The 25607-nt window shown below is 54.2% G+C and overlaps 1 protein-coding gene across 5 annotated transcripts; it reads left to right on the forward strand.

The window, feature by feature from the left end:
- The first annotated feature begins 10090 nt into the window (after nt 1-10090).
- On the forward strand, nt 10091-24596 carry NBL1 (NBL1, DAN family BMP antagonist). Of its 5 annotated transcripts, none has more exons than XM_057698142.1 (5): nt 12401-12539; nt 14536-14902; nt 20524-20718; nt 20843-20954; nt 22347-24596. In XM_057698142.1, the coding sequence occupies exons 3-5, from the start codon at nt 20552-20554 to the stop codon at nt 22596-22598; spliced, it is 531 nt and encodes a 176-aa protein (XP_057554125.1). In that variant the 5' UTR covers nt 12401-12539; nt 14536-14902; nt 20524-20551; the 3' UTR covers nt 22599-24596. The 5 variants fall into 5 exon arrangements, with proteins under 5 accessions (XP_057554118.1, XP_057554136.1, XP_057554125.1 ...); XM_057698158.1 differs by lacking the exons at nt 12401-12539; nt 14536-14902 and adding exons at nt 13740-14191; nt 20437-20440 and having other exon boundaries at nt 20530-20718; XM_057698135.1 differs by lacking the exons at nt 12401-12539; nt 14536-14902 and adding an exon at nt 10091-10222.
- The last annotated feature ends 1011 nt before the right edge of the window (nt 24597-25607 follow it).

A 25607-nucleotide genomic window follows, 5' to 3' on the forward strand; every position in this document is an offset into this window, starting at 1 on the left:
CTGGGGCCCTTTTCCTTTATGGACTTGTGAAACTTTGACTTTGCTTCTTGTCTGCCCTTCTGGAACCAAATACAAGGAGCTTCATGGGTTTGGGGAGAAAGCGATGGGAACCCAACTGGGCACAGGATACTGGGATAAAACTGCGGCGCCCCAAAAGTGGCCTGCCCTGCCAACATATATAAATACATACAGTCTGAACTTGACACTGTGTAATTTGGCCCAGAACAATATGTATTTTGAACTCATTTAGGTGAATGACTTTGGCATCATGAGGACCTGCTGGGGGAGCCTTTATCAGGCTGCATTTGCCTTGTGCAGAAGTATGCCTTTGTTCTGAGAACCGGCCTCAGAACATACTCCATTGAGCTGTCTCCTTGGTCCTCATCCTCTCTCACCCATTTCAAAAGATCCACGGATGCAGTAATCCTGCTTGTGGGAGATGCAAAAATTGGGAATGAAGAAAATGTACTTTTGCTTTTAGTTTTCCCAAACCTCATTGTTTACTTTTTTTTTTTAATGTAACCAAGCCATAATTACATTTTACTTGTCGTGGTTCAATCTGATTGTATTGTTGAAGGACTATTTTTGAACCTGTCCAAATAAACTCTGCAAAGTCTTTCCACAAGGATGTTCTCCATGGGGCTGGAACAGCCTTCATCCCGAGTGCTGCTGAGACAAATGATCTCCTGTAGCATGCTTTCTAATTACATAAATGCCAAGGGGTGGAAGGGAGAAAGTGGAAATTCTCAGCACCGAAAGGAATGTTAAATTTAGAATCACAAGGTCATCTGGAAGCTATCACCACTCTTTAAGTGTGCTGCAAGCACCACGTCCCCTTGGGCACTAAAGGATGTTGTCGGGGTAAACAGACCTGGGCAGGAGCAGGGCAGATGTTCCCGTGTTCACTGAGCAGCCTCGTTTGCAACAAGTGTGAGAGTCAGGGTAACTGCTACAGCGGTAAAGTGCCTTGAACGGAGGGCACGGACGGGGAGCAGGGAACAAGGGAGGGGCGGGGCATACGCGGGAAGAGCTTAGGGCTCCCAGTCGGTCGACATGGGTCAAGTTCCTGCTCTGCCACTTACTTGCCATGTGACTGTGGGGGTTCCTTAGTCTCTTCAAACTTCAGTTTCCTCATCTGTCAAGAGAGGATAAGATAATCTCTACCTTACAGACACTGAGGGTCAAATGTATATGCTAACATGAGTGTTTCAAAAGAGGATGCTGCTATTTGAATTAGTATAAAGTGCATGGTATTAATGATAGGTACTCAGGGGACTGTTCTAGAACAGAGAGAGGGCATAATCCTTGGCCTCAAGGAGTTGGCTCTTAGAGTCTAAGCAAGATCTGAGGGAGAGAATGGGTGTCTCAAATGAGTTCCTGGTGATGAAAAGTCTGAAAATTGTTGGAAAACGCAATATTATGCATCTTCATGAACAAGCATCGGTGTCATATTTTCATCCTACTCCACTGAGACATGCATGAGTAAAGCCTCCTGAAACTCCACTCGAGCTTTTCAAAGACCAGAGTTACATACTGAGCACATGGCCTCAGTGCCAGGCCAAGAGGGGAAGGAAGACAATGGTCACTGAAGAAATAGAATGGGAACCCAAGGGCTCCGGGGGCTTCTTGGCTGGTGGGAAACGGAATGAGGATGGAACATTTGCATTCAGGATAATTGGCTTCGATAGTGCGATCCTCACTTAAGGAGTTCAAAGCCAGAAGATGTAAGTGGAGGAAGACGATGTCAAGAATTCTGGAGGAATTCAGGAGTGGGCAGAAGATGCGTCTTTAATAGGGAAGAAACTGGGACTAGAAAAAGGAGCTCATTATCAGCTGTCAGTCATCTTCAGTCCTGATCTAGCCAGTTTGAGCCTGGCAGGACTTAATTTGATCACTTCAATGAATATATAATAATAGTTTGTATTTATTGGGCATCTACTCTATGTTAGTTACTATTCTAAGGCTTTATGTATATCATGATGCTTAATTTTTACAATTTGGTGACAGCAGTACTATTATCCTCATTGTATAGATGAAGAAACAGATTTTGAAAGGATAAATTAACTTGCTCAAGGGTAACCAGCCAAGAGGTGATACAGGCAGGATTTTTACCTGATTTCAGAACCCAGACACTTAACTGCTCTACTACGCTGGTTGAAAGCTGTTTAAACTGGGAAGGATCATTCGAAGTGGTTTAAGCCAAACATGATTTGATACAAACTTGATAGAATTAGTTGAAATAAATCAGAGTCAGTTTCATTGTTTATTAAATTGATAAGAACAAGTTGATCCAATTTGAAATTAGCTATATTTGTTAAAATAATTGCCATGTTTATTACTAAGAACTATAATTGTCAATCAGAGTTTCAGATCAGTATTACTGATGAGTTTTGCTAAATCCTTGAAAATGTAGTAAAGCATGACATTTTATTGACCTATGTATCTTAAAAACTGCATACACTTTTCAATTAGTTTTTTTTTTTAAGACATACTTTATAGACAGTAAAATGCACCCCCATCACTAGGTAGAAAATGGAAACCGTTTTTATAATGTATACTGGTAATATTCGCTACATTTATGTTTTGCTTTTAGGGAGTTAAATTTTTTGATAACTTGATTTTGATACTATTTTTTAATATTTTAATTGACTATTTTTGGCTGCATTGGGTCTTTGTTGCTGCATGCAGGCTTTCTTTAGTTGCAGTGAGCAGGGGTTACTCTTCATTGCGGTGCTCAGGTTTCTCACTGTGGTGGCTTCTCTTGTTGCAGAGCATTGGCTCTAGGTATGTGAGCTTCAGTAGTTGTAGCACACGGGCTCAGTAGTTGTGGCTCGTGGGCTCTAGAGTGCAGGCTCAGTAGTTGTGGCGCACGGGCTTAGTTGCTCCTTGGGATGTAGGATCTTCCTGGACCAGGGATCAAACTCGTGTCCCCTGCATTGGCAGGCCGATTCTTAACCTCCAGGGAAATCTCTTGATACTATTTTATACTCACAGAGAAGCTGTGAAAATAATACAAGGAAGTCTTTTGTACCCTTTACCCATGTTTACCAATTGTTCGTTTTTTTCTCATTTATCGTTCTTGGTGTGTGTATGTATAGTTTTTTTGAGCCTTTTGAGAGGAAGCTGGAGATAAACCCTTTTACCCCTAAATACTTCAATGTATATTTTCTAAGAATAAGGATATTCTTATATAACCATGGTGCAGTTATCAAAATCAGGCGATTAACATCAATGCAGTGGTATCTAATCCACAGTACATGTTCAAATTTTATAAATTGTCAAAACAATGTATTGTCTGTCTGCTTCCCCCAGTCTAGGGTCCAGACCAGGGTCATGCATTGTATTTAGTTGTTGAGTCTCTTTCTTTAATCCAGAACAGTTCATCAGCTTTTTTTCTTGATCTTGACATTTTTCAAGAGTGCAAGCCAGTTGTTTTGTGGAATGTTTCTCAGTTTGGGTTTGTCGGATGTTTCCTCGTGATTAAATTCAGGTTTTGCAGCTTTGGCAGAGATGATGTTGTGTCCTTTTCAGAACCTCATATCAGGAGGCATGTGATGTCCAGTTGTCTCAACATTAGTGATGTAAACTTTGGTCACTTGGTTAAAGTGGTGTTTGCCTGGTTTCTCTACAGTAAATTTAATATTTTTCTCTTTGTAATTTATAAGGAAGTTGTGGGGAGATCCTTTTGAGGCTGTAAATATCCTGTTCCATAGCAAATTGTCAGAGTTTTAGCATCTATTGATGATTTTCTGAATTCATTATTCCTTATTATTTGACATTCTATGAGGAATAACTTTCCCTTTTCCCCCATTTATTTGATCATTCATTTATATCAGTGTGGACTCGTGGGTTCTCGTTTTATTAAATTGATGATAATCCATTACTGTCAATATTTATTACTCAAATTGTCCAGATTTGTCTAATAGGAGCTCCTTGAAGCTGTGCCTATATCTTTTGACATATCTAGTCATTTTTTAAGCACGAGATATTCCACACTCTTCTTGTATTTGCTTTACCCCAGCCTTGGAGTCAGCCATTTCTCCTAGTTCCTTTTAGTAGAGAATGGTAGGTAGAAACCAAGGTCAGTAAGCGTGCTTATCGCTGTTAGTGTGTCATTGCTTCTCGGCCTCTCAGCAGACAGAGCTAGGAAATAAGGCGGGCGGGGGGGGGAGTGTCCTTGAGTTTATACTGATTTCGTAAGTCCAAAACCTAGCGTTTAGTCTGGCCTTCCCCTCATCTATAGCTCCCTTATCTAACGATGGGAAACTTGGCTCTAAGGGATTTAATTTCCAAAGAGCAGTATTTTATAAATTAGGTCTACTTGTGCATGAGTGGAAATATGCTGTGGTTCTTTGAGAGGTAGTCAGAGAGAGAGAGAGAGAGAGAGTGTGTGGTCTCTGGTCTCTTTTAGACTTTGTTTGCATGTCTTCCAGTGCCTGTCATTCCTTGCTTCTATATACCTTTGGATGTGATCAAGACCCAGAGTACATTTTTTGTTATTATTATGTTTATGGAATAGTTTTATCCTTACTATTTTTCAATTAGGAAGCTGTGTTTAATGTTTCCTATATTTTTAAAACCCCTAAATTAACTTCCTTTTTAAGTGGGTGGCCCTGACTGGTCATTTCTATGGGTCAGTGACTTTCAATTGGAAGAAAGGCTTCCCAAAATTCTTACCATAGAGCATCCTCTGTTCTCATCTGAGCTGCTTCCCTGGGTCACTGTGTAATCATGAGCAAGTCACTTGATCTCTCTGGGCCTCATTGTAAGACAGTTGTAATGATCCCTTCCTGTCACACGGTGCAGATGTGAGGTCAGGCATTCTGTTATTGAGGAGAAAAGTGAAATAGCCAGCTAAATAAGATTCCTTTATAATATAATCAATTATGTAACAAATTATGATCAAAAGAATCATCCCTCTTTAAGCTGGAGGTATATCAATTGTGATATCCCGTGACGGACTCTTTCATACCACAGAAATGAAGGCCCACCACTGTTCCAGACTTGCTCTTCTCTCTGTGGTGGACTTCATGGATAAAACCCACGTTCTCCTTGTTTTACCAGGAAAAGTCCTCTTGTCAAGGAGTATCAAAGTAATTATAGATCTTTCCTTAATCTATACCCTTCTTGAAGACCAGGAGATAGAGCCACAGAAGGTGAGGCTTTGAACATGTCAATCAGTGGTCACATTGAATAAGATTTCTTGACTCCTCTCTCTTGGCCCCAGAAAGCAGCCACAACACTTCCTGTGGGCCTGGACCTGTGATCGGTAAAGCCTAAGTTTCGTTGAGGGAGGGCACCCTTGGGGGCTTGCTCTCACCTTGCCAGAATCTCTGCAGAGCTTCCAGGGGCCTCCCAGCCTTCAGCCTCTCCCCCTTCTACCAGTCTTAACTCAGTTTAATGCATGTTGTTTCCTGTTCAGACATTTCCAGTGATTCCCCGGTAATGCACAAGATATCGGCCTGTGTTTCTCAGCCTAGCATTGAAGGCCCCCACCTCGTAGCCCTTGCCTCTACCTCCTACCATGTGCCCCCCACCCCTTCCATGGAGTAAGATAGAGGCCAAGAGCAGGGGCTCTGGAGCCACACGTTTGGGGTTTGGATTCAATTCTGACACTCAGTGCTGTGGGGCCTTGGAAGTTACTTGCTCTGTCCATGCCTCAGTCTCCTCATCTGTAAATGGGAGCAGTGGTGCTAGTAGCCACCTCAGACGGTTATTATGAGAACATATGAAAAGCCTTTGGAACAATGCTTGGTATATAGTGATGTTATTAGACTATATTATCACTCTTGCCCCCGTTAAATCTGTTCTCCACACGGCAGCCAGTGTTAAAACAAACTGGATTATGTCAGTCCTCTGCTGAAAGCCTCCAATGGCTTTTCATCCCATTTGGAGAAAAAGCCAAAGTCAGTAGAGTGGACTCTGAGACCTTACCTTATCTGGCCCTCCTGGTGCCAGTCTGACCTTGACTCCTTCCACCCACTCCCAGTTCCTCGGCTGCAGTCCTGTCCCCGCTGTGTCTGAACACATTGGATGTTCCCTCTCTTCTTCCCAGGTGTCCACACAACTCGCTCCCCCATCTCCTTCAAGTCTTTACTCAGTGAGTCCTCGGGGAGACTCTCCTGGACTGCTCTGGTTTTTGTAACCCTCCCTTCTTCCCTGCTACTTTTTCTCTTTGGCCTTTATCATGATCTCACAGTTTATATCTTTACCTACATATTTTGTTGGTTGTCTGTCTCCTTCCACTAAAATGTAAGCTCCCTGAGGGCAGATATTTTTATTGTTTTGGAGGGTTTTTTTTTTTTTTTTAACTGCTGTATCCTTAGTACCTGAATAAAGCCTGGCACATAGTAGATACTCAATAAATACTTGCTGAAAAACTAAATGTTAGTCTATTACCTCTATTTCAATCAAACTAGTTATCTATTCCTGAAATACATTTTCCTAGGAGTGCCAAATTCATTCAAATAAGTTTATTTCACAAGCCAAATGTATCCATTTTGGTGGCTGCCTAGAGGAGCTGTGTTAAGAAGGATTCTGAGGCTCCGTCTGGGCCAGTCCAGAAAGTGTCTGTTAGTGTTCTCTGCTGCGGTACTCTGGAGGTCTGAGGGCCACGTATTTGTCCAATGCAAATCCCTTTTCCCGGGCCCTTTCTTTCTTGGTGTGGACTGCTCTTTCGACTTGCCCAAGTCTTGCTTATACCTCAGAGCCCTTGTTTAAATCCTCGTTCCTCCAGCAAGCCTTTCCTGGGCATGCCAGCTCTCTGGAACTGCTCCCTTCTCTGAAGCTCTGTGGCCTCCTGCCTGGGCAGCCTCCCTGCCAATGAGCTTTGCCTTTGCTTCTTTACTTCTGGTTGTCGGTGTGTCTGTCCTTTTTCCTGCCCGGGAAGGCCTTATGCCTTACTCCGTCTCCAGTTCCTGATTCTGGGGTGAACACTTAGTAAGTGGTCAAAAAAAAAAAAAAAAAGATTTTTTTTTAATCAAGACTTTTGGGGAGGTAAGTAACAAATTCCTTCAAATGAGCTTGAGATTGTAAGATACTGGAGACGTTCCAAGAGTCCAAGGAAAGGTGAACATGGAGGGCAGAGGGGCGAGAACCAAGCCCTCGCTAGCTCCTTCAGCGGCCAGAGTTCTCTAGAATTCCGTCCCCAACGCATTCAGCTCCCAGCACAGTCCCCGCGCCTCTGTTTGGACTCCTGAGAGAGAGGACTTGATTGGCTCAGCCCCAGTCAGGTGTCACTCGGGGCCATGCTCTGGTTAGGAGGACAGGTTCGTGGAGAACAAACCTGGCTGCCGAGGTACCTTGTGTTGATGGGTGGATGAGGTTGGAAGCCGCTCCCTGGGAGAGGGGCCGGACAGACCCGCAGGTGATATTCTTTTGTGCCTTCTTTTTCTCCAATAGCCACGTTCCTAACAGGAGGACTGTTTCTTTTTTGGCTGTGCTGCGTGGCATGCGGGAACTTAGTTCCCCAACCACGGAGTGAACCCATGCCCCTGCAGTGGAAGCGCAGAGTCTTAACCACTGGACCACCAGGGAAGCCCCTAACAGGAGGATTTTTCAAAGAATTTATCTGGAGCACAAAAACCTTAAGGAAAAAAAAAGCTGTTCTGTGGGATATTTTACATGCACAGAAGGACCAACGCTTGAGGAGAGAGAAAGATTCTTCTCCTAGGCTGTGGATATGTGTGGGCTGCTGGGAGCTGAGGAACGGAAGAAACAATGGAGAAGGGACATTATAAAAGGACTGACTTGCCTGGCGCTGCCCACTACCCTGGCAGCCCTATTTACTGTTTACCGCAGCAGCAGGGCGGAGGAATTCCGGGCGCGAGGCCCTTTCCTGAGAGCCCAGCTCTAGTGCTGTTACTTGGAGGTGGGTGTTACCATGGGGTCAGGCAACCCCAGCTGAGGAAAATAGGGAGCATGATGGGGAGGAGGAAGCAAACAAGGAGTGAAGCGAGGATGGCCCCCGCACCCCGTCCCTGGCATTTAGGCCACATTCCTGGTTCATTCTTACAGATGAGGAAACAGCCATAACCACCACTGCCTCTCTGGAGTGGAAAAAGGACATTCCTTGGAGTCAGACTGACTTGAGTTTAAATTTCCACTCTGAAATTCCCCGAATTTAGATCTCATCTCTGACCCTCCGCTCTTCTCATCTCCCCCTTCTTAGCACTTGATCCCTCTTCTTGATTTTTGGTCTCCCACTCTACCTACAAAGGGCATTTGACATTTTTTAAAATTAACTTATTTAGTTGCACCAGGTCTTAGTTGCAGCAGGTGGGCTCCTTAGCTGTGACATATGAACTCTTAGTTGCGGCATGCATGTGGGATCTAGTTCCCTGACCAGGGATCGAACCCAGGTCCCCTGCATTGGGATCATGCAGTCTTAACCACTGCGCCACCAGGGAAGTCCTAGGGCATTTGACATTTTTCCGTGGGGTCAAGTTCCCCTTGAGGCCTGATTTCTGCTGTCCCGTCGGCCAGGGCCACACCTCCCACACCCTCGATAGCCTTCAGGGGCAGACCCATAGCGCGTTGCAGCATCACCTCCTCTTGCTTTCTCTGAGCCCAAGATGGGGACTAGCGGCTTTCTGAGCCCCCAGGGACAGGAGGAGGCAAGAGCCAACCCAGGGGGTGGGCTCCAAGTTAGAAGATCTTATTCTGCTCCTGGATCTGCTACCGGCTCGCTGAGTGAACCTAGGCAAATCCTGTTCCTTCGTGGGAAGAGATAATGTGACGCTAGTCGCTAGTCGCTTTCACTTCCTAAGGGCGGAGCCGGTGCCAGGCTCTGTGCTTCATGCCCGTGTGCCTCAGTGAATTCTCCCAGTAAGCGTGCATGTGGGCACTATTAAAATCCCTGTTTCACAGATGAGGAAACTGAGGCTCGGGACGTGCATTACTTGAGTAAGGTGAGAGAAAGCTTTGTGCTAATGCCTGAGCTTGATCCAGGGACTCTGACTCCCTGCCTTCTCTCTGCTATACACGAACCTCCCTAAAATAGCTTTCATTTTCTGGAGCACGTGCTGTTTTCCAGGAACTGTGCCGAGCACTTTGCATCCATTTATCTCCTTGAATCCTGGCTCCTTCTCATCATAATCTTGCCTTAAACGTCACCTCTTTGAGATGTCTTCTGTGGCTCATCACTCACTCGGGCTCGTTTAGTGCCTCCACAGCACTTAGACTATGAGAAACCCATGCTTTTGCTTACGTGTATTCGCTCCGCCTCCCTGCTGCAGAACTGAAGCCTCCTGAGGGCTGGGACCTTGTTGGTCCAGCCTGTTGTCGTGTCCCCGACACCTCGGTGCCTGTCTGGCACACAGTCGGCACAATAAGTACTTGTTAAATAGATGAATGAGTCCTGACAACAACTCTGTAGAGTACATGCCGTTACCAGCTGCACTTTACCGAGGAGGAAACCGAGGCCCAGACAGGACACAGCTTGCACAGAGTCAGTGGGTGATGGACCAAGGATTCAAACCCAAGGAGGTAGATTCCAGAACCTTCTGTGATGAGTCCTCATGGCCCCTCCCACCTACAAACTTGGATGTATAGACACTTTTGGTCTCTATCTTGCAGGAGAGGGAGGGACTGTGGTTCTCGCGGGCCCCAGTACCAACCTTCTGAGTCAGTGGGCCAGACTGGGAAGGAAGACCTCTGCTTGTTTTCTCTCTTTCACCAGGAGAGTGCAGAGGTTTGGACCCCTGTCGAGGCCAGGCTGACGGGATTAGAGGAAACAGCTGGCCCAAGCCCGTGCCCTGCGGGAGGGAGCTCACATTCCCTGGACTCGGGGAGGGAGCAGCTCCCCGTAGCCCAGTCACATTCCAGGTCGGTCATTTTCCTGAGCCCAGATGTTTGCTAATGAGCTGGGGAGAGAGGTTTCAGCCCTCTACCCCAGCTCTGGGCCCCACATTACCTCGGCCCCAAGAGGCTGGCCCAGGGCCAGCAGGCTCTGGCTTTAGGCCCATGCCCTGTGCCAGCCAGGCCTGTTGGGGCAACTGGCGCACCGCTGCCAACCAGGTGCATCTCCGTGTGCTTGGAGACTCTGACGTGACAGGTTCTGCCTTTCCCGCTGGGGCACCGCCCACCATCCCTGCTGCAGCCTGATGGAGGGGCTCTGAGGCAGTCAGGAGCGTGTGGTGGGCAAAGGAGCATGGACTTTGGAGTTGACGGGTCTGGATTCAAGCGTGGACTTTGTCGATCACTAGGGTGTGATCTTGGACAGGTAACTAGGTTTCTGATGCCTTGATTTTTCTCATCTGTAACGTGGGAATAATGATAGGATTGTGGTCAGGATTCCATACAGTAAAGCAGGTGTAATGCGTAGCATCATGCCTGGCACTAGTGATAGCTGTTGATAGTATTAACACGTCACCTTCCAGACCCCCTGTTCACATGGTAGCCCTCCTGTAATCACCGGTCTTCACCAGACAGGTGTGATCCAATCCCAAACCCCATGTCCTTGCTTAGGTGGTTGGGTGGCTGAACTCCAGGCTCTCTATGATTTGGCAAATTCATTAGGCTACCCAATTTGCTTCTTGCAGTGGTGCAGGTTCTTATAAAATGTAGGCATCCAGTCCCCCTCCCCCCCCCCACCCCGCCCGGGATCCACATTGACAGTGGCAGTGGTGAGCTCGAGAGTTTCCTGAGTGCCTACTGTGTGCCAGGCAGTGAGGCCAGACCCTGTGGGATGTGTTCCTTCAACAGGCGGTAGCTGGCCTCCCCTTTACTCTGTGTCTTTAGTTTCTTAACCTCTCTCTTGGTCTTGGTTCCTTCACTTATGAAATGGGGATGACAATACTGTTGATTTCATAGATTTATGGTGCTGGTGGAACGTGCTTAGACTGGGACCAGGCACATCGTACAGGAAGGTGCTCAATATGCCTGAGCTCTTATGAGTGTAATTATAGTTACCCTCATGGAAACGTTTATAGGGGGTAATAATTACTTAATTCAGCCAAATATATTGTACCCCTTGTTTGCCAAGCCCTGGGGACACTGACACAGGTGATCCCTGCCCTCAAGGAGGCCACAGTCCAGTGGAGGAAAGAGATCTACTCAACTAGTCTAGAGGGAAATAACCATGAACAGAGGTGTGTATCCTGTGCTTCCGGGATCACACCGGAGGAGGGAGCGGTTTATGTTACCTGGGTCTTGGGAAGGCTTTCCAGTCTGGTGCTTGGAGAATGTCTTTACCAGGAGAGGAAAGGAAGGGAAGGGAACCCCAGCCAGAGGGAACAGCATAAGCAAGAGCTGGGAGGCATGGAGACGTGGTACTGGGTTTGGAGAGGCAGAGAGGCCAGTGTACACCATGGCATTATCAACAGGCCACTAGGAGCCACCGGGATGCTCAGCAACCCATGACATCGGATGCGCAGGGCTGCTTCCATCTGGGAGCTTCCAGCCAGGTTGGGGTGAAGTGCATGGACACCCACCACTGTGATGGAAGGCAAAATCCCCAACCGTGTCCCACGACTGGGCTACTACTATCCAGGAGCAAAGCTATTTTCTCACTTTGTTGACAAACCGACCAGGGACAGCCTGAGCGAAACCCGCCCCAGTGCCCAAGTGCAGACTGATAAGTTGGGTACCCCTCCTCCCCCAGCAGCTGAGGCTGGACGCCGCGCTGGGCGCTCTGCTCTTCCCAGGAGCCAGAGAAGCGAGTCCAGTTTCTGACGTTCCGAATAGTCCTCCTCGGGGCGCTCAGACCCTCCTCTGCACAGTTAAGCCAAGTGCCTGGAGCTGAGGCGAGGCCGGGAAGAGGTCGAGTGACACTAGGGAACTAAGAGCAGGACCAGCCCCGGGTCTCACGGTCGGGAGCGGCTAGGCTGCGCGCACCGCAGGGCTGCGGAGGTAGGACAGCCTCCGGGTGCCGCGCCTCGGTGGACTGGGGCGCCCCACCCTCGGAACAAGACTGCAGCACGCGGTTCCCACGAAGGGGAACCCCTCCATCTTTGCCACCCTGAGGCCTGGCACGGCGCGAGGGCCCGGGGTCCGGGAAAGTTAGGCGGAGAGAAGTCCGAGCGCAGAGAAATCCGGCGGAGGGCGCTTTAGAACGAGCCGGGGCGCCGGGCTCTCCGCCCTGCCTCTAGGCCGCCGACCCCGGCGGCCCCGGGAGCTCCGCCGCGCCGTCGGACCGCGCCGGAGCCCGGCCCGGGGCTCGAGGGCGGCGGGGAGCAGGGGCCGGGGCCCCGGGCGGCCGAGGCGCCCCCGCCTGCGCGCCCGCAGGGAGCGGCCCCGCGCGCCCGCCCGCTCTTTCTTTTCCGCGTCCCTCCCTCCGGTGCCCCCGCCCTCGCTCCCTATTTGGAGCGGAGACACCCCTGACGTCGGAGCCGCTCGGCTCGCCGCTCCCCCGCACCGCGCGCCCGCCCGGGGCCGCAGACGGCGCGCAGCGCAGCCCAGCCGAGCCTCGCGGGGCCGCCGCCAGCCCTGCCGGCCGCCTCCCCGAGCCTCCCGGGCGCGCCGCGCCTGCCCCCCGCGGCCCGCAGACAGCTCCGCAGGAACCGGCGGGCGCGCCGCGCTCTCCACCGCCGCCGCGGGCGGTAAGTCCCGCCCGGGCCGGCACGCGGGCGCCCGGCTTCCAGAGGCTTCGGCCGCAGGCACGGCGCCGCGCCCCCCGGCCCTCCCGGCGGCCCAGGGCACCGTGCGGAGGCGCCGCCGCCGAGCCCGGGAGCGCGGGGGGCTCGGGACGCCGCGGCCGGGGACGTGGGCGCGGCACGGGGTGGCCAGGGAGCGCCCCTGCGCCCCGAGCCTGGCCCCGGACAAGCCGGGGCGGCGGGGGGGGGGGGGGGTCCATTTCTCGGTGGGAGTTCCGCGGCCAAGAGAAGAAGGGAGGGAGATGCGCGGCCGAGAGAAAGCCGGGCGGGTCGAGGGCGGGTCGGGCCGCGCGGGCGCCGGGGCAGCGCCCGGAGCTCGGCCTCGGGGCTGGCGCGTCCCCCGGCGCTGCCCGGGCCTCACCGCGCCGCGAGCCTCTCCTCTCCCGTACGTGTCTGCCTCCTTTTTGTCCCTCTCTGGCTCTCTGTCTCCCCATCTGCCTGTCTCTCTCTTTCCGTGCCTCTCTTTCTCTGGTTCTGTCCCTTTCTTTCTCTTTCTCCGCTTCTGCCTGTTTTCTGTTTCCCTGGGTTTGTGCCTCTGCCTTTATGTTTTCTCTCCGTCTCTGCGCCTGCCCCGCTGTGGGAGTCTCTCTCTGAGTTTGTTTCGTCTCCCTGGTCCCCCACCCTCAAATTCAGACACCCCCCCCCCAGGTCGCGGGCCCGGGGCCCCCACTGGGGTTCGAGAATAGTTTCCTACGCCCGGTAAAAGAAGCGAAGCCCTCCCCCTACCTTCCGCCTGCCCCGGGGGCCTGGCCTGGGTCATCCCCTTGGAATTGAGGCTGCGGCAGGGGAGCCAGCCTTTCCGGGGGCTCGGTTTTCTTAAGAGTCCCACCCCCGCGAGGCGGCCTGGACAACTGGGCCGTGCTGCCGGCCACCTGCCCGCCCCGCTCCCTGGGCGGGGCCCTCCTGATCTTTTACAAGGCGCAGTAAAGGGGGCAGCTGGCTGCCTTGGCGTGGCCGGGGGGGTGGCCGGCACCCGGGGAGAAGGGCACATTTTCAGGCTTTCCGAGGTCCTCGCCCAGCTGGAGGACACCAGCCTGTAACTGCGGGAACCCCAGGAAAACAGAGGTCAGGGCCGGAGGCCAAAGGCTGGGCGCTGGCGGGGGGGATGGGGGGTGGGGGGTGGGGAAGCAATTTGTCAACAAGGAGCCCCTCACCCTTTGTTGCTGTGGAAACCACCAGCCTCCTGAAACTCCTCCAGATGCTGGGGCTGCTTGGGTGTGGTTTGCCTTTTAGTTGGGGCCAGAGAAAAGGCGAGGCTGGAGCATTTCGTCCGTGACCTCCCACCCCCACCCGCGCGAGCTGGACCTCTTTCTCTTGGGCCTGCATGCTGGAGGGTGGACCGGGGAGGATGTGCTGTGCGTTAGCCCCGGAGAGGTCTTCATCCTTTTCAAGTAAAATTTCCAGCCGAGCGAGAGCCTGCTCCCCACCCCTGCCCCACCCCCACGGTTCGCAGGCTGCGGGAGCCGGCAGGGATGCTGGTGAAGTCTGCAGCGGGACTTCTGCTGAGCAGATGTGTAGGCAGGCCCTGCAGCAGCTCATTAGCATGGATTTGCTTTGGAGACAGTTTTCGGTCAGGAGGGTCTGCGGGCAGGAGGGCCGTGGTCGGGGTTGGGGGGCTGTAGCCAGGGAGGTGGAGCTGCCTGGCAGAGGCGGGCAGGCCTTTTGGGCATGGGCTTGGCCCTCCATGTCCGCGCCCTGGACGGTTGGTTCAGGCACTGCCAGCGCTGACGGAAGGAAGGAAGCCACCCTGTGGTGACTGGGGTCATGGAATCCCAGTGGCCTTCAGCGGCGCGCTGGAGCCAGACTCCTCTTGAGGGAATCTGCTAAGATGGACTTTCCCAGGCCGTGCTTCCCATTTCACGGGGGCAAATGTGAGGCCCCGAGCAGGTGAAATGCGTGGTCAGTGACCTGGCCTCTAACCATTGTACTGTCTTGCCTCCAGGCACACATTGAGTCAGCAGATGAGCTTGGGCCTAAACTTGTCCTCTGATCCCAGAGTGGGCCTGCTGAGCGGATCAGGGCTGGGGTCTCACCCTGCCTCGCCCCTCCCTGCAGTTGCACCATTCGAGGAAGTCCCTGCGCTCGTTCCAAGACCTGTGGTGGTTGCCTCACCCTTGCTGAGCCCCAAGCCTAGGGCCGCGGCCGCAAATGCCACACCCTCTGCACCCAGCAGCATGGACAGCGGGCAGCCAGGCCCTGCCTGTTTTCTTGAAGTTGCTGGTCTCTCCAGGACCTTGTCCCTTCAGTCCGTGGCCCAAGAAGTAGCGTCTAAGTGGGACCTTCCTCCCAGCTCCCACCCTGGCAAGCGGGTGTGTGGGACAACGCAGACAGTTGATAAAACCCTCACCCAGCCATCATCTCATTTGCTTGAGTTCCCCCTAAATCCAGTTTCTTCAAGGCAGATGCAACCCCAGATTTCGATCTTCTCGGGACCCACTCAGAATCCAGTGGGAGGGAGGGTGAAGGGGGAGGGGGAGGGTGGGAGGCAGAAGGACGTGGGCAGAGTTCAGGGAGCGGGAGTAGCCCTGGGTGAGTCCAAGCTAGCACTCGTGACATCTGCCGAGGACGTCCTGTGACAGGCGCCCTCTCCCGAGATTTGCATGCCCTCTTCAGTCTAATTCTCACACCTGCCCTAAGAGGCGGGTACCCCCGCTTTGCGGATGAGGACGTCGAGGCACAGAGAAGTTAAAGGGGCTGAGCTAGGGTTTGAACCGGGCTCTGTCACAGTCAGCTGTGGACGGAGGAGACCCAGACCCTGCCCTTTGTGTGTGTTGGGGGGGGAGGGGGAGGAGGAAAACAGGGAAAGGTAGGGACTGGGGGCATCTGGTCTGATAAGTTTGGAAAACAACTCCCCACAAACCCCACAGGCTTTCTGTGCGAATCCAGATGTCACCTGAGCCCACAGGTAGAAACCTCCATTGGAGTCTGTTGGGGCCTTAAGTGGGAAAGCTTTCCAGGGAGGTTATGGAAAGTAGAAGTTGAAGTTGGGGAGAGGCTTGCCGCCTTCAAGGATTTGCCGGCCCTGCCCTCCAGCTGCCTCCACACCAGGGCGGTCGCTGGGAACCATGGTACTAAAGGCCTGGGTGTGTGTGTGTGTGTGTGTCTGGGGGTGAGTGGACCATTGTACCAAGAAAATTCTGGTGTACCTGGCCTTAAGGACCCTGAATATTCAGATTTACCCAAAAGAGGAAGGGGGAGGGTGATTATTCACTTGTTTTACTAAATCGACTCTCCTCTGCAGTGGGTGCTCTGCAGTGGGTGGAGGCAGGCTAGAGGTCTTCCTTGAGATCGAGGCCCCTCTGGTGAATTTAAGGTTTGATTCCAGGCACTAGGCTCAGGCAGTGGGGTGGGTGGCCCTTGTCAGCAGTGCTGTTACAGGGAACCCTTCCCTGGGGAGTTGGGGGGTTCTTGACTTGGTGGGGCCTCTGAATCATGTGGGAATGGGAACGGATTCCTGGGCTACACCCCAAACCCCAGACTGTGGGGTCAGAATATCCAGGGCTGGGGCCTGGGCATCCGAGTTGTTGGTCAGCATCTCAGAGAAGATGCTAGGTGCTGGTAGGTATGAGGACCCCACAGACCTGACCTTAAAGCCTGTGTTCCTGTGCCCCAGCCCTGTCCTTCCCCAGGAAGCCGCCAAGGCAGGTGTCCTGTGTCTCTTCACTGCCCTCGTCCCCCACGTGGCAGACACGGGCCATCACTTCCTTGCTCTGTGCCTCAATTTCCACGGTGTTGGAGTGGGTCAGCCTGTGTCCTGTCCCCTCCCCCAGGGAACTTCTTTCAGTGCTGTTGGCAGCCTCGGGTGTGTCAGGTGTTGGCATGAGGCCTCTGAGGACCCGGAGAGCTTGGATGGGGGAGTGGATGGTGAGGCGGTAGGAAGGTACCTCCCGCCCCCCGGCTGAGACTGCCCTGATTGTGGCTCCCGGCAACTCTGAGGAAGGGGGGTGTCACACCTTCCCCAGGGCTCCCGGGAGCCGGGGGTCGGCATGGCCACATGCTCGTCTGCAGGGGCGTCCAGAGTGGGATTTGAACTCTGCCCCGTGGGGCGCCCACCCTTCCAGCCCTGGCTGTGGCTGAGCCCTACAGTGCTGATGGGTTAAGAGACACAGCCGCTGGGGCAGGGCAGGGAGCCCGGGCCTCTTGCCTGTTCCGGATCATTCCCCAGCCCCCTTATCTTCCTCTCCTGTGAACCTCTTGGTGGTTACCCTGCTGCTGTCCCGTCCACATCTCGGCTTTAGTAAACACAAATGTGTCAGCTTGAGCAAATCGCTTAACCTCCCTGTGCCTCAGTTTCTTCATCTGTAAAATGGGGGAAATACAGGATCTGTCTCCTAGCGTTGTTGTTAGGACTGAATACATGACTACACATAAAAGCCTTAGAACAGTGCCTGGCCTGCATTTGAAACAGCTCTCACTACCGGGAGGCCGGGAGGGCTGATACCCATAAACCCCCTCTCCTGGTGCGGTTCCCTCAAGCCCACAGGCAACGAATTGTACTCCTGAGTTCAATCCAGAACTGAGGATTGCTCCTCCCCCGGCCCCTCCAGCTGTCTGACTGCCCTGCTCTGAACAGCTGCTTCCTCTTCATCCACCTCCCTCGACCTCCCCTCCAGGCTCTGAGTTCCCCAGGCCGCTCTCTCCGCCCTCCTAGAAGATGCTTGGTAAATCAGTGTCAAACTGCAGGGAATGGCACGGCCCAGGGAAGGGCATTGCTTGGGCTGACTCACTGGGGGCCTTGGGACAACCCCTCTGTAAAGCAAGGTGGTCGGCCTGGGGGATCCCCTTCCTGCCCTAGCGTTCTGGGAGTCCCATGGCTTGTGTGACCTGCAGGGCGGGAGGAAGGGATGAGAATCTGGGCGAGGCTCTCAAGTCTCAGGAAGGAAGGTCCGACCGCTGTATTAAAAAAAAAAAAATTCATCTGAGCTGCTGCTTGAAAAAACAAAACACAAGCCAACAAAAAAGAAAATATGCTAGCAAAGAGCCGACCCCAGTGCGAAGTGGGGGCAGCAGGGCTTCTCGGGGGCTGGGTGGGAGGGTGGGTGGCAGATGGGTATGTGGGGGAGACCAGCCTGGCATCCTCCCTGCCTTCTGCCCCAGTGTCCAGCTTTGGCTCTGATGCCAGGCTAGCTTCCCGCCTCCCATCCCTCAGGGGAAAGGGAATTGGCCTGAGTTGGGTGCCTGCTGGTTGCTGGGTGCTTTCACCGCCCCAGTGGTTTTCAAGGAAAGGGCTCTGCTCCCGTTTTAGGGCCGAGGTAGGTAGGTGCAGAGAGGTGAACTGTACTTCCGGAAGTCACGCAGCTCCTACATGGGACGCCTGGGTCGTGAACTTAGGAGGCTCCTGGGGCCATGCTTCTTCTGGAGCTCCGGGGCTGCTGGCCTGGGGAGGCTGAGTGTGGCGTGGCCCCTCCTCTGAGGTCCTGGCCAGGGCTTGGGGAGAGGCTGGGCCTGATGGGTTGGGTTATATCACCGCCTCTGTGGGCCCAGCTGACCTTTAGCTGTGTCCTAAAGAGGTGGGTAGATAAGGGAAGTGGCCTTCTGCCTCAGTTTATCTCATTTCTCCTCAATGTCTGCTACAACCTGACCCATAACCAGTCGTCACCCTCCAGGCCAGTGACTCCCCTGAAACACTCACCTTTATCCCATCTCTCACTAAACCTTGCTATTAACCTCAACCCCCATCTCAACTCTGCTCCCCCTTAGCCTGGTTCAGGCCTGTAGCCTGAGTCCTGACCTCCCCTAATCCCAACCCCAGACCGGCCCCAGCGCTCATCTCCAGGCTGCTTTCGTTACGACCCCAGGCTCCGTTCCTGATCCTCAGGAAACCTGACATCACTCCCTCCCTGCCTCACCTGACCTGGCCTTCCTGAGGAATCCTGATGGGCTCAGGCATAAGACAAAAGTCCCCGGACCTCTCTGAGGCCTGTAGGGGTCCAGTCGCACCTGGGGAGGCCCAGGGAGCTCTGGCCTTAGGTTGGCCTCCGCTAGTGTGCTACGGTCGGACCTTGATGCAGAGGCTAATTCCCTAGCGACGGAAAAGGACCTGGTGGGGTGAGGAAGCCTCCTGGATGCTGAGGGTGATGGAAAATTAGATTGCAAGTTAGGAACAAGCCCATTCTCTTTTTCTAGGATGTGGTTGTACTGAAAACATGGGCTTTACTGTCGATCGTGAGTGAGACCGGAAATGTGTGGGTGAGAGCGTGGGTCATGACACAGCCTCCCCTGGGAGAGGGCAGACTGTCTGGACTCATCTCCCACTGCTCTCCCCGCTTCACCCCTCCCCGCTGGGCTGGGAGCAGGGGTCACCCAGGCATTGGGACTCAGTGCGATGGGACTTGTCTCTGCTTCTGGAGACCTCCTGCAGGGAGAAGGGGCAGGACCTGAGCAGAACTTGCTGGATGGAAAGAGTGGAGCACTGCGGAGGTGGTCACAGCCCTGCAGGCCGGCCTGGGCTCTCCCTGCAAGCTCAGCTGAGCCAGCCCACTTAGCCTGGAGGAGCAGGCAGGATCCCCCCCTCCACTCCCATACCTCCCAGTTAGTACCTGCCACTTCAGCAGAAAGTAGGCTGAGGGCAGGATTGTTCTGAATGGGATGTCCAGCCCCAGGCCAGCCTGACTAGTGCTGGGATCTGTGGGGCCAGTGGGACCATAGTTGGCCCTTGCTCCCAATTCAGCCCCACCCAGGCCTTTCTGGGGACTGTCCCAAGACACAGAATCCCAGTCTGACCAAGCTGGACCACTTCTTAAGCCTGGCCTGTGGATCAGAACCACCATGAAGCTTGTAAAAAAATGCAGAATCGCGTCTTACCCTAGAACTTTCGCTCCACTAGTCCCCAGGGAATTCTGATGCTCTACTAGGTTTGGAAATCACCTGTCCAGGGCACCCCACTCATTTTACAGGTTAGGGACCCAGGCCGGAGTGTCCAGGGTCCCACAACATGTGTGGGTTCCTGACTCCCAGTCCAGTGCCTTTTCTCCACTGTCCTGCCCCCAGCGGACCTCCTTGTGAGCATTGCCCTCATTTCCAAATCTCTCTGCAGCCTCCCTCCTCCACAGTTTTTGCAGTAGGGGAGTGGGCGAAACCTACAGGAGATGGAAATTGGGGGACATTGGAAAAATCCCCTCTGAGCCAATCCTTCTGACATACACCCTGCCCTGCAGCGCCATCTCCTGGCAGTTTCTGGTATTGCCTTAGTGCCTTGCTCCATCCAATTCACAGAGGGTCAAGGGCTTAGATTGGATTGCCTCTTGTTTGACTCGGGTTAAGATGGAGTTGGAGATAGGCGTGGGGCTCTGATGGGGCATCCAAAAGAGAAATACAGTCTAGTTCGGGGTTAGTTTCTTCACCTGAGGTCCGGACGTTCAAGGTGGCACAAGAATTCACAGTGACATGAAGTTATTTAGCTTTCCTGATGTCAGAACACTGACAACTGTGGCAGCATGTCCAGGAGACATGCTGGCTGGTCAGCCCCTCAAGGACTCACACCATCGCAGTGAGGAGGGAGCTGATGATTGTTCAGTACTCAGGGTGCTTGGAAACTGAGTGTCTGGTTTAGTACTTGCAACAATCCATTGCCTCACACAGCAAAGTGAGGCACAGAGATGAAAGGTAACTTGCTTAAAGCTACAAAGTAACTTATAGAGATAACTAACACACATGGAGTGTGTATTATGTGCTAATCTCTTTGCTCATGGCTTTTCATGAAACATCTTATTTAATCTCCATGATACCCATCTGATGCTCATCCTATTAGCCCCAGTTTTGAGGTTCATACAGGAGAAATAACTTGTCCAAGACTGTGCTTGGCTAGTAAGCGGTAGAGGTAGTAGGATTTGAACTCAGGCAGTCAGGTGTCAGAGCCCAAGCCTGTAATGCCACTGCCCTCCATCCCACCTCCTGGACCCTGCTGGCCTCACCTACAGTCTGTACTCAGTTCTAGGGCTCCAAAGGCCACGGGCACGATGCTTCGGGTCCTGGTGGGGGCTGTCTTCCCCGCCATGCTGCTGGCTGCTCCACCGCCCATCAACAAGCTGGCACTGTTCCCAGATAAGAGCGCCTGGTGCGAGGCCAAGAACATCACCCAGATCGTGGGCCACAGCGGCTGTGAGGCCAAGTCCATCCAGAACAGGTGGGGTCCTGGGGTGGTGCGTGGAAGGGATGCGGACATGGGCCCAGGAGGGAGGAAGAGGACAGGGCTGCCCATTCCTGCCTCCACCACGATGACAAGGACACGGTGGCGTCTCCTCCCACAGGGCGTGCCTGGGACAGTGCTTCAGCTACAGCGTTCCCAATACCTTCCCGCAGTCTACAGAGTCCCTGGTGCACTGCGACTCCTGCATGCCGGCCCAGTCCATGTGGGAGATTGTGAGTACTGCTGCCCGCCCGTGCCCAGCCTCCACCCAGAGCCTGCACCGGTCTTGGCCACAAGTGCTTCGTGAGGCCCCATGGTGTGCAGGGTTCGAGGCTTGTGCTGGGGATACAGACGTGGCCCTTGCCTTGTGATGGCTCACAAGCCTGACAGCAGCGTGTGCAGGACAAGAGCTCTTTCTGAAGCTCCATTCCGATGTCAGTCACATGTTGTAATCTTTTCAGTGGCTTCCCATTGTTATAGGATGAGACCAAAATCTTTGCCAGGCCCCACAAGGCCTGCCCACAAGGCGTGGTCTGGCTCACCAGCTTTCTCGCTTCATCTTGCCTCTCTCACCTTCTTCACTAGCTTGACCCTGACACCAACCCACCTCCTTTCAGTCTTTCTTACCTACTCAGCTTGTGACCACCACAGGGCCTTTGCACGTGTTCTTTTCCCTGTTTGGCATACCTTTCTCTTCCCCACCTAGTTAGCTTCTAGTCATTCTTCTGCTCTTGGCTCAGGCATCATTTTCTTAGGGCCCCTTTCCTGATCTGCCAGGCACTGTGTACCTCCACTTTGAGCATCTGTCCACGCACAGTTTTCATCTGCAGTTGGGTGATTTTGACAAGTCTGTTTCCTCTGCTAGACTCTGTGTTCCTTGAAGGACCATGCCTGTCCCAGTGTCCCCAGAGCTGGCATGGAGAAGGTGCTCTGTGGAAGGAGGCAGGGAGAGACAAGGAGGAAGGAAAGGAAAAAGGAAGGCAGCTAGAAGTGTGACAACAGAAGAAGAGTGGACGCTAAGGGGGCTCATGCAGGGCGAGCCTTGGCTTGGGGGAGGGTTGGGAGGGGCTTGTTGAGGAAGTGATGTCTGGGTTCAGATCCAAAGGTTGAGTAGAAGTCAAGTGGGCAAAGTGTGGGGCAGGGGGAGGGGATGGGTAGGGTGAGGACCTCCCAGGCAGAGGGAACGGCATGTGCAAAGTCTCAGGCAGATCAGGCAGCACAGGGTTGGCAGGAGCGGGGCAAGGTCGGGGTGGAGAGGTCCGCCGGGGGCAGCCTTAAGGTCCTGGGTGGCCTGAGTCTGGAGTCAGGGTTTTTCTGGGAGAGCAGTGGGAGCCCCGGTGGGGAGGGATACCAGGCAGGGGCAGGGCACATTGGGTCCCCTCCGTTGAGGTGCCCTCTGCCTGCCGTGGGGGTGGGGAGGAAGGGGGCAGGGCGTGAGGAGACAAGTCAGGCGTTGCCCGCAGGGACTCACCCTCCTCCCCCTGGATGGGCCCGGGTGTCCCAGGTGGGCTCAGGCTGCTGGGGTCTCCGGGATTCTTGATCCCAGAGGAGTGTTAGACCTGGGGACTCCCTGTCCACCCCAGGCCCTTGGAAACATCTCTGCCCGTCTCTCCTGCGCTCTGCAGGTGACTTTGGAGTGCCCCGGCCACGAGGAGGTGCCCAGGGTGGACAAGCTGGTGGAGAAGATCCTGCACTGCAGCTGCCAGGCGTGCGGCAAGGAGCCCAGTCACGAGGGGCTGAGTGTCTACGTGCAGGGCGAGGACGCGCAGGGCTCCCCGCCCGGCCCCCACCCCCACCCCCACCCTGGCGGGCAGACCCCTGAGCCCGAGGATCCCCCTGGGGCCCCCCATGCCGAGGAAGAGGGGGCTGAGGACTGAGGCCCCCGACTCTTCCTCCCCTCTCATTCCCTGTGGAATGTTTGGGTCTCACCCTCCCGGGGAAGAGTTGGGGGAGAGACTGAAGCCCCCCCTTTGGCACTGGATGGACTTGGATTCAGACTTGGACTTGGAATGCTTCCCGGTTGCCATGGAGATCTGAAGGGGGTGGGGCTGGCGCCAAGCTGCACAATTTAATATATTCAAGAGTTGGGGGGAGAAGCAGAGGTCTTCAGGGTTCTTTTTCGGAGGGGGGTTCTCTTCCTTCCTGCCTCCTGGAGATGTGCCCTTGGGAGGGGGGTAGTTGGCTAAGCTGCTGAGCTGGGGTGAGGCCATCCGAGATGTGCCGAGGCCCACGCAGCCCCTTGGTGGGGCAGGGCCCTGAGGTGAGGGTGGGCGCCTCAGCTGCAGCCCTGAGGGCGGGCTGGGAAGACCACTGGCAGAAGCAGAAAGATGTAGCCCCACAGGCTCCCCCAGAGGCCTCCCAGCCCCGTCCCCAGGGCAGCTTCTCCCTGGTGGCCCTGAGGTGGCCCGCCCTCCGTGGCGTGGTTGGGAGTCAGGCCTGGACTCGTGGCCCTGGAGCTGGGAGCCGGGCTCCCTGCCTGCCTCGGCTTTTCCAGGGGGTGGAGGGAGGCAAGGGCGGAGGAGCCTTGCTGGGCCAGGGGGAGTGGATGACTCCCTAGACCGGAGAGCACCTCTCCCTCCTCTCCCTCTCTCAGATCTTAGTGCTTCCCCTGCCCTCCAAGTTCTAGGCCCCGCAAGGTTGATGGAGCCGGCTTCACCCCCTGGGAAGCTCTTTCTGAAATATCTGATGGTGGGGAGGAGTCTCCCTTAGCCAGAGGTTCCCGTGAGGGACCTGGGGGGGATGGATTCTGGATGAGCCTCAAGAAATGAGGAATTGGAGGGGCAAGGGCTTCTGGGGCGGCCGAGCTCACTGTGCCTCTCCAGCTGTGCAGGCCCCTTCCCCCTCCTCCCCAGCTGCACTTTAGCCCCACGGGGGGTGCGGGGCCCCAGGGGAGGGCCGGGCGGGGGGGCAGGGAAGAACGGCCCTCAGCACCCACAGCGCCCCCCCGCTCTCCCGTCCCAGGGCCCCGCCAGCCCCCTGCCTGGGGGTGCCCTGGCCCTCACGGCTGTTCTGACAAGAGCTTCTGGAGCGTGTAACCAGTAGATTGTCTCCCCTGATGGACCCTGCGTTTTCTCCTGAATAAATTCATCCAATGCCTGTGTTCTTTTCCTCACCCGGGCAGCTCTGCTGACCCAGGGCGCCCGGAGGGGAGGGAGCTGGCCGCACGTGGAGCCCGGAGCAGACCCACCAGGCAGCGCGGCGGCCCGCGCACAGCCCCTCCCCGCGTCCTAGGGGTCTTCATCTTCCGGTCATGTCGTGCACCCCTGGCTCCTGGCTCCCCACCTCCCACCTCCTTCCTTGGGTGTCTGTTTCTGGCCTCACATAGACCTTGGCTGGGCCTCCAGAACCCCTTTTCTGACGTTGACCTTTGATCCCTTGGGCCCATGACACCTCCTCGCCCTCATGGTCACCCCGCATCCACCCTTCCCTGCACCCCAGCTGGCTTGGCCTCAGGAGAAGGGGAAACAGATAAAACCAGTGGTTACAAATTGATGTACGAGCTGGGGTGCTGTGCTAAGTATGTTACATAAATTAACGCGCTTAAGCCTCACCACCACCCTGCAATGCAGATACTGCCCGCGTTTTACAGAGGAGGCATCTGAAGTGCAGAGGGATTAAGTAACTTGCCCAGGGTTGAGAAATGTCTCCAACAGGACTTGAATCCAGGCAGCCTGGCCGAATCACTCTTCTTGGTATAACCTTAGTAGTCGCTGTTTGTTGACCACCTACTGTGTGCTGGACGGGGTGCCTGACAGCCCTGGAGTCCTTTCCCCCTCACAATGACCCTGGGGGTTTGGTATCATTATCTGCATGCAACTGAGCTTGGGCCCCCACAGATTCTCCATTGAGACAGGGCTGGGTCGGGGGTGGCGGGGCCGGGGTGAGGGGAGCTGGGGGGTGGTTGAGAGCTATGACCCTCTTTCTTCCTTGCATGCATCTCTGTAACCACCAATACCAGGCAGTTTATTTATATTGTTTCTAATGCCTAGAGCATCTTCATTTTGCAAATGTGAACTGAGCGCCTTTATACCCTGGGAGTGATTACCCCAGGGACAGTGGTGCCCGGATTCCAATGCAGCGCCTTCTAGTGATAACACTTGTGTACTACACACATGATTTCCTCCGGGTACCAAGCCTTCCCTTCATGGCTGCTCTGCACTGTTGTGTAGGTTGTGTACTTCCCAACTACAGAATGGCGCTTCTTGCATCTATGCAGGACACAACTATATAGGGTGGCCCTTTGTCCCTTGACATGGAGTTGGGTTGGAGAGAAGTATATACGTCCTGCATACCGACTTCAGTCTGGCAGGGACAAGCCCTGGCCGTACTGGTCATTCCACACAGCTGGAGGTGGGAACTGACTGGAAGGAGCAGAGAAAGTACCGTGGGGCTTCCAAAGCCTCAGAGACCAGGCCCAAATGAAGGACTTCCTGGGGCAGTGTCCTTTGTACTAGGCCTCTGAGATCCGAGCATCATCTTGGCAGAATGAGTCTTGGTCAGGAGCTGCCTTCATCCTGCTATGAAATGAGGTGGGGTATAAATGGATAGATACATAAGAAATTAATAAGAGGCTGGTTGGAAAGGAGGCAAGAAGGTGGGTTGGTGCAGCTGGTGGCAGGCCTGGCATACTAGCCAGAGTTCAGACTTCACTCTCCTTGTAGTAAGAGCCCTAGAGGTGTCTGCACAGAACTGGGTTTCAGCAAGACGAAAAGAAATCTCATAGGAGGAGGGGGAGGCTGGAGACCAGCTGGAGACTGCAGTAGTCCAATCAGGAGGTGATAGAGGCCAGAATTGGGTGGGGGTGGGGGAGGGCTAGGAGGCGGGGCCATGGTAGGAGGCGGGGCCACACAGGAGAGGTGCCGCTGATTGGATGTGGAGCAGCCAGT

Source organism: Hippopotamus amphibius, chromosome 1, assembly GCF_030028045.1.
Source record: "Hippopotamus amphibius kiboko isolate mHipAmp2 chromosome 1, mHipAmp2.hap2, whole genome shotgun sequence".
In the NCBI taxonomy this organism is placed as follows: Eukaryota; Metazoa; Chordata; class Mammalia; order Artiodactyla; family Hippopotamidae; genus Hippopotamus; species Hippopotamus amphibius.

Excerpts from the sequence above, each read along its gene's own strand:
- NBL1 (XM_057698158.1), top strand. The coding sequence starts at position 13,918 with ATGCTGGAGGGTGGACCGGGGAGGATGTGCTGTGCGTTAGCCCCGGAG. Across the intron at positions 20,719-20,842 it reads GCCAAGTCCATCCAGAACAG|GGCGTGCCTGGGACAGTGCT; the intron begins GTGGGGTCCTGG and ends CTCCTCCCACAG. Across the intron at positions 20,955-22,346 it reads CCCAGTCCATGTGGGAGATT|GTGACTTTGGAGTGCCCCGG; the intron begins GTGAGTACTGCT and ends TGCGCTCTGCAG.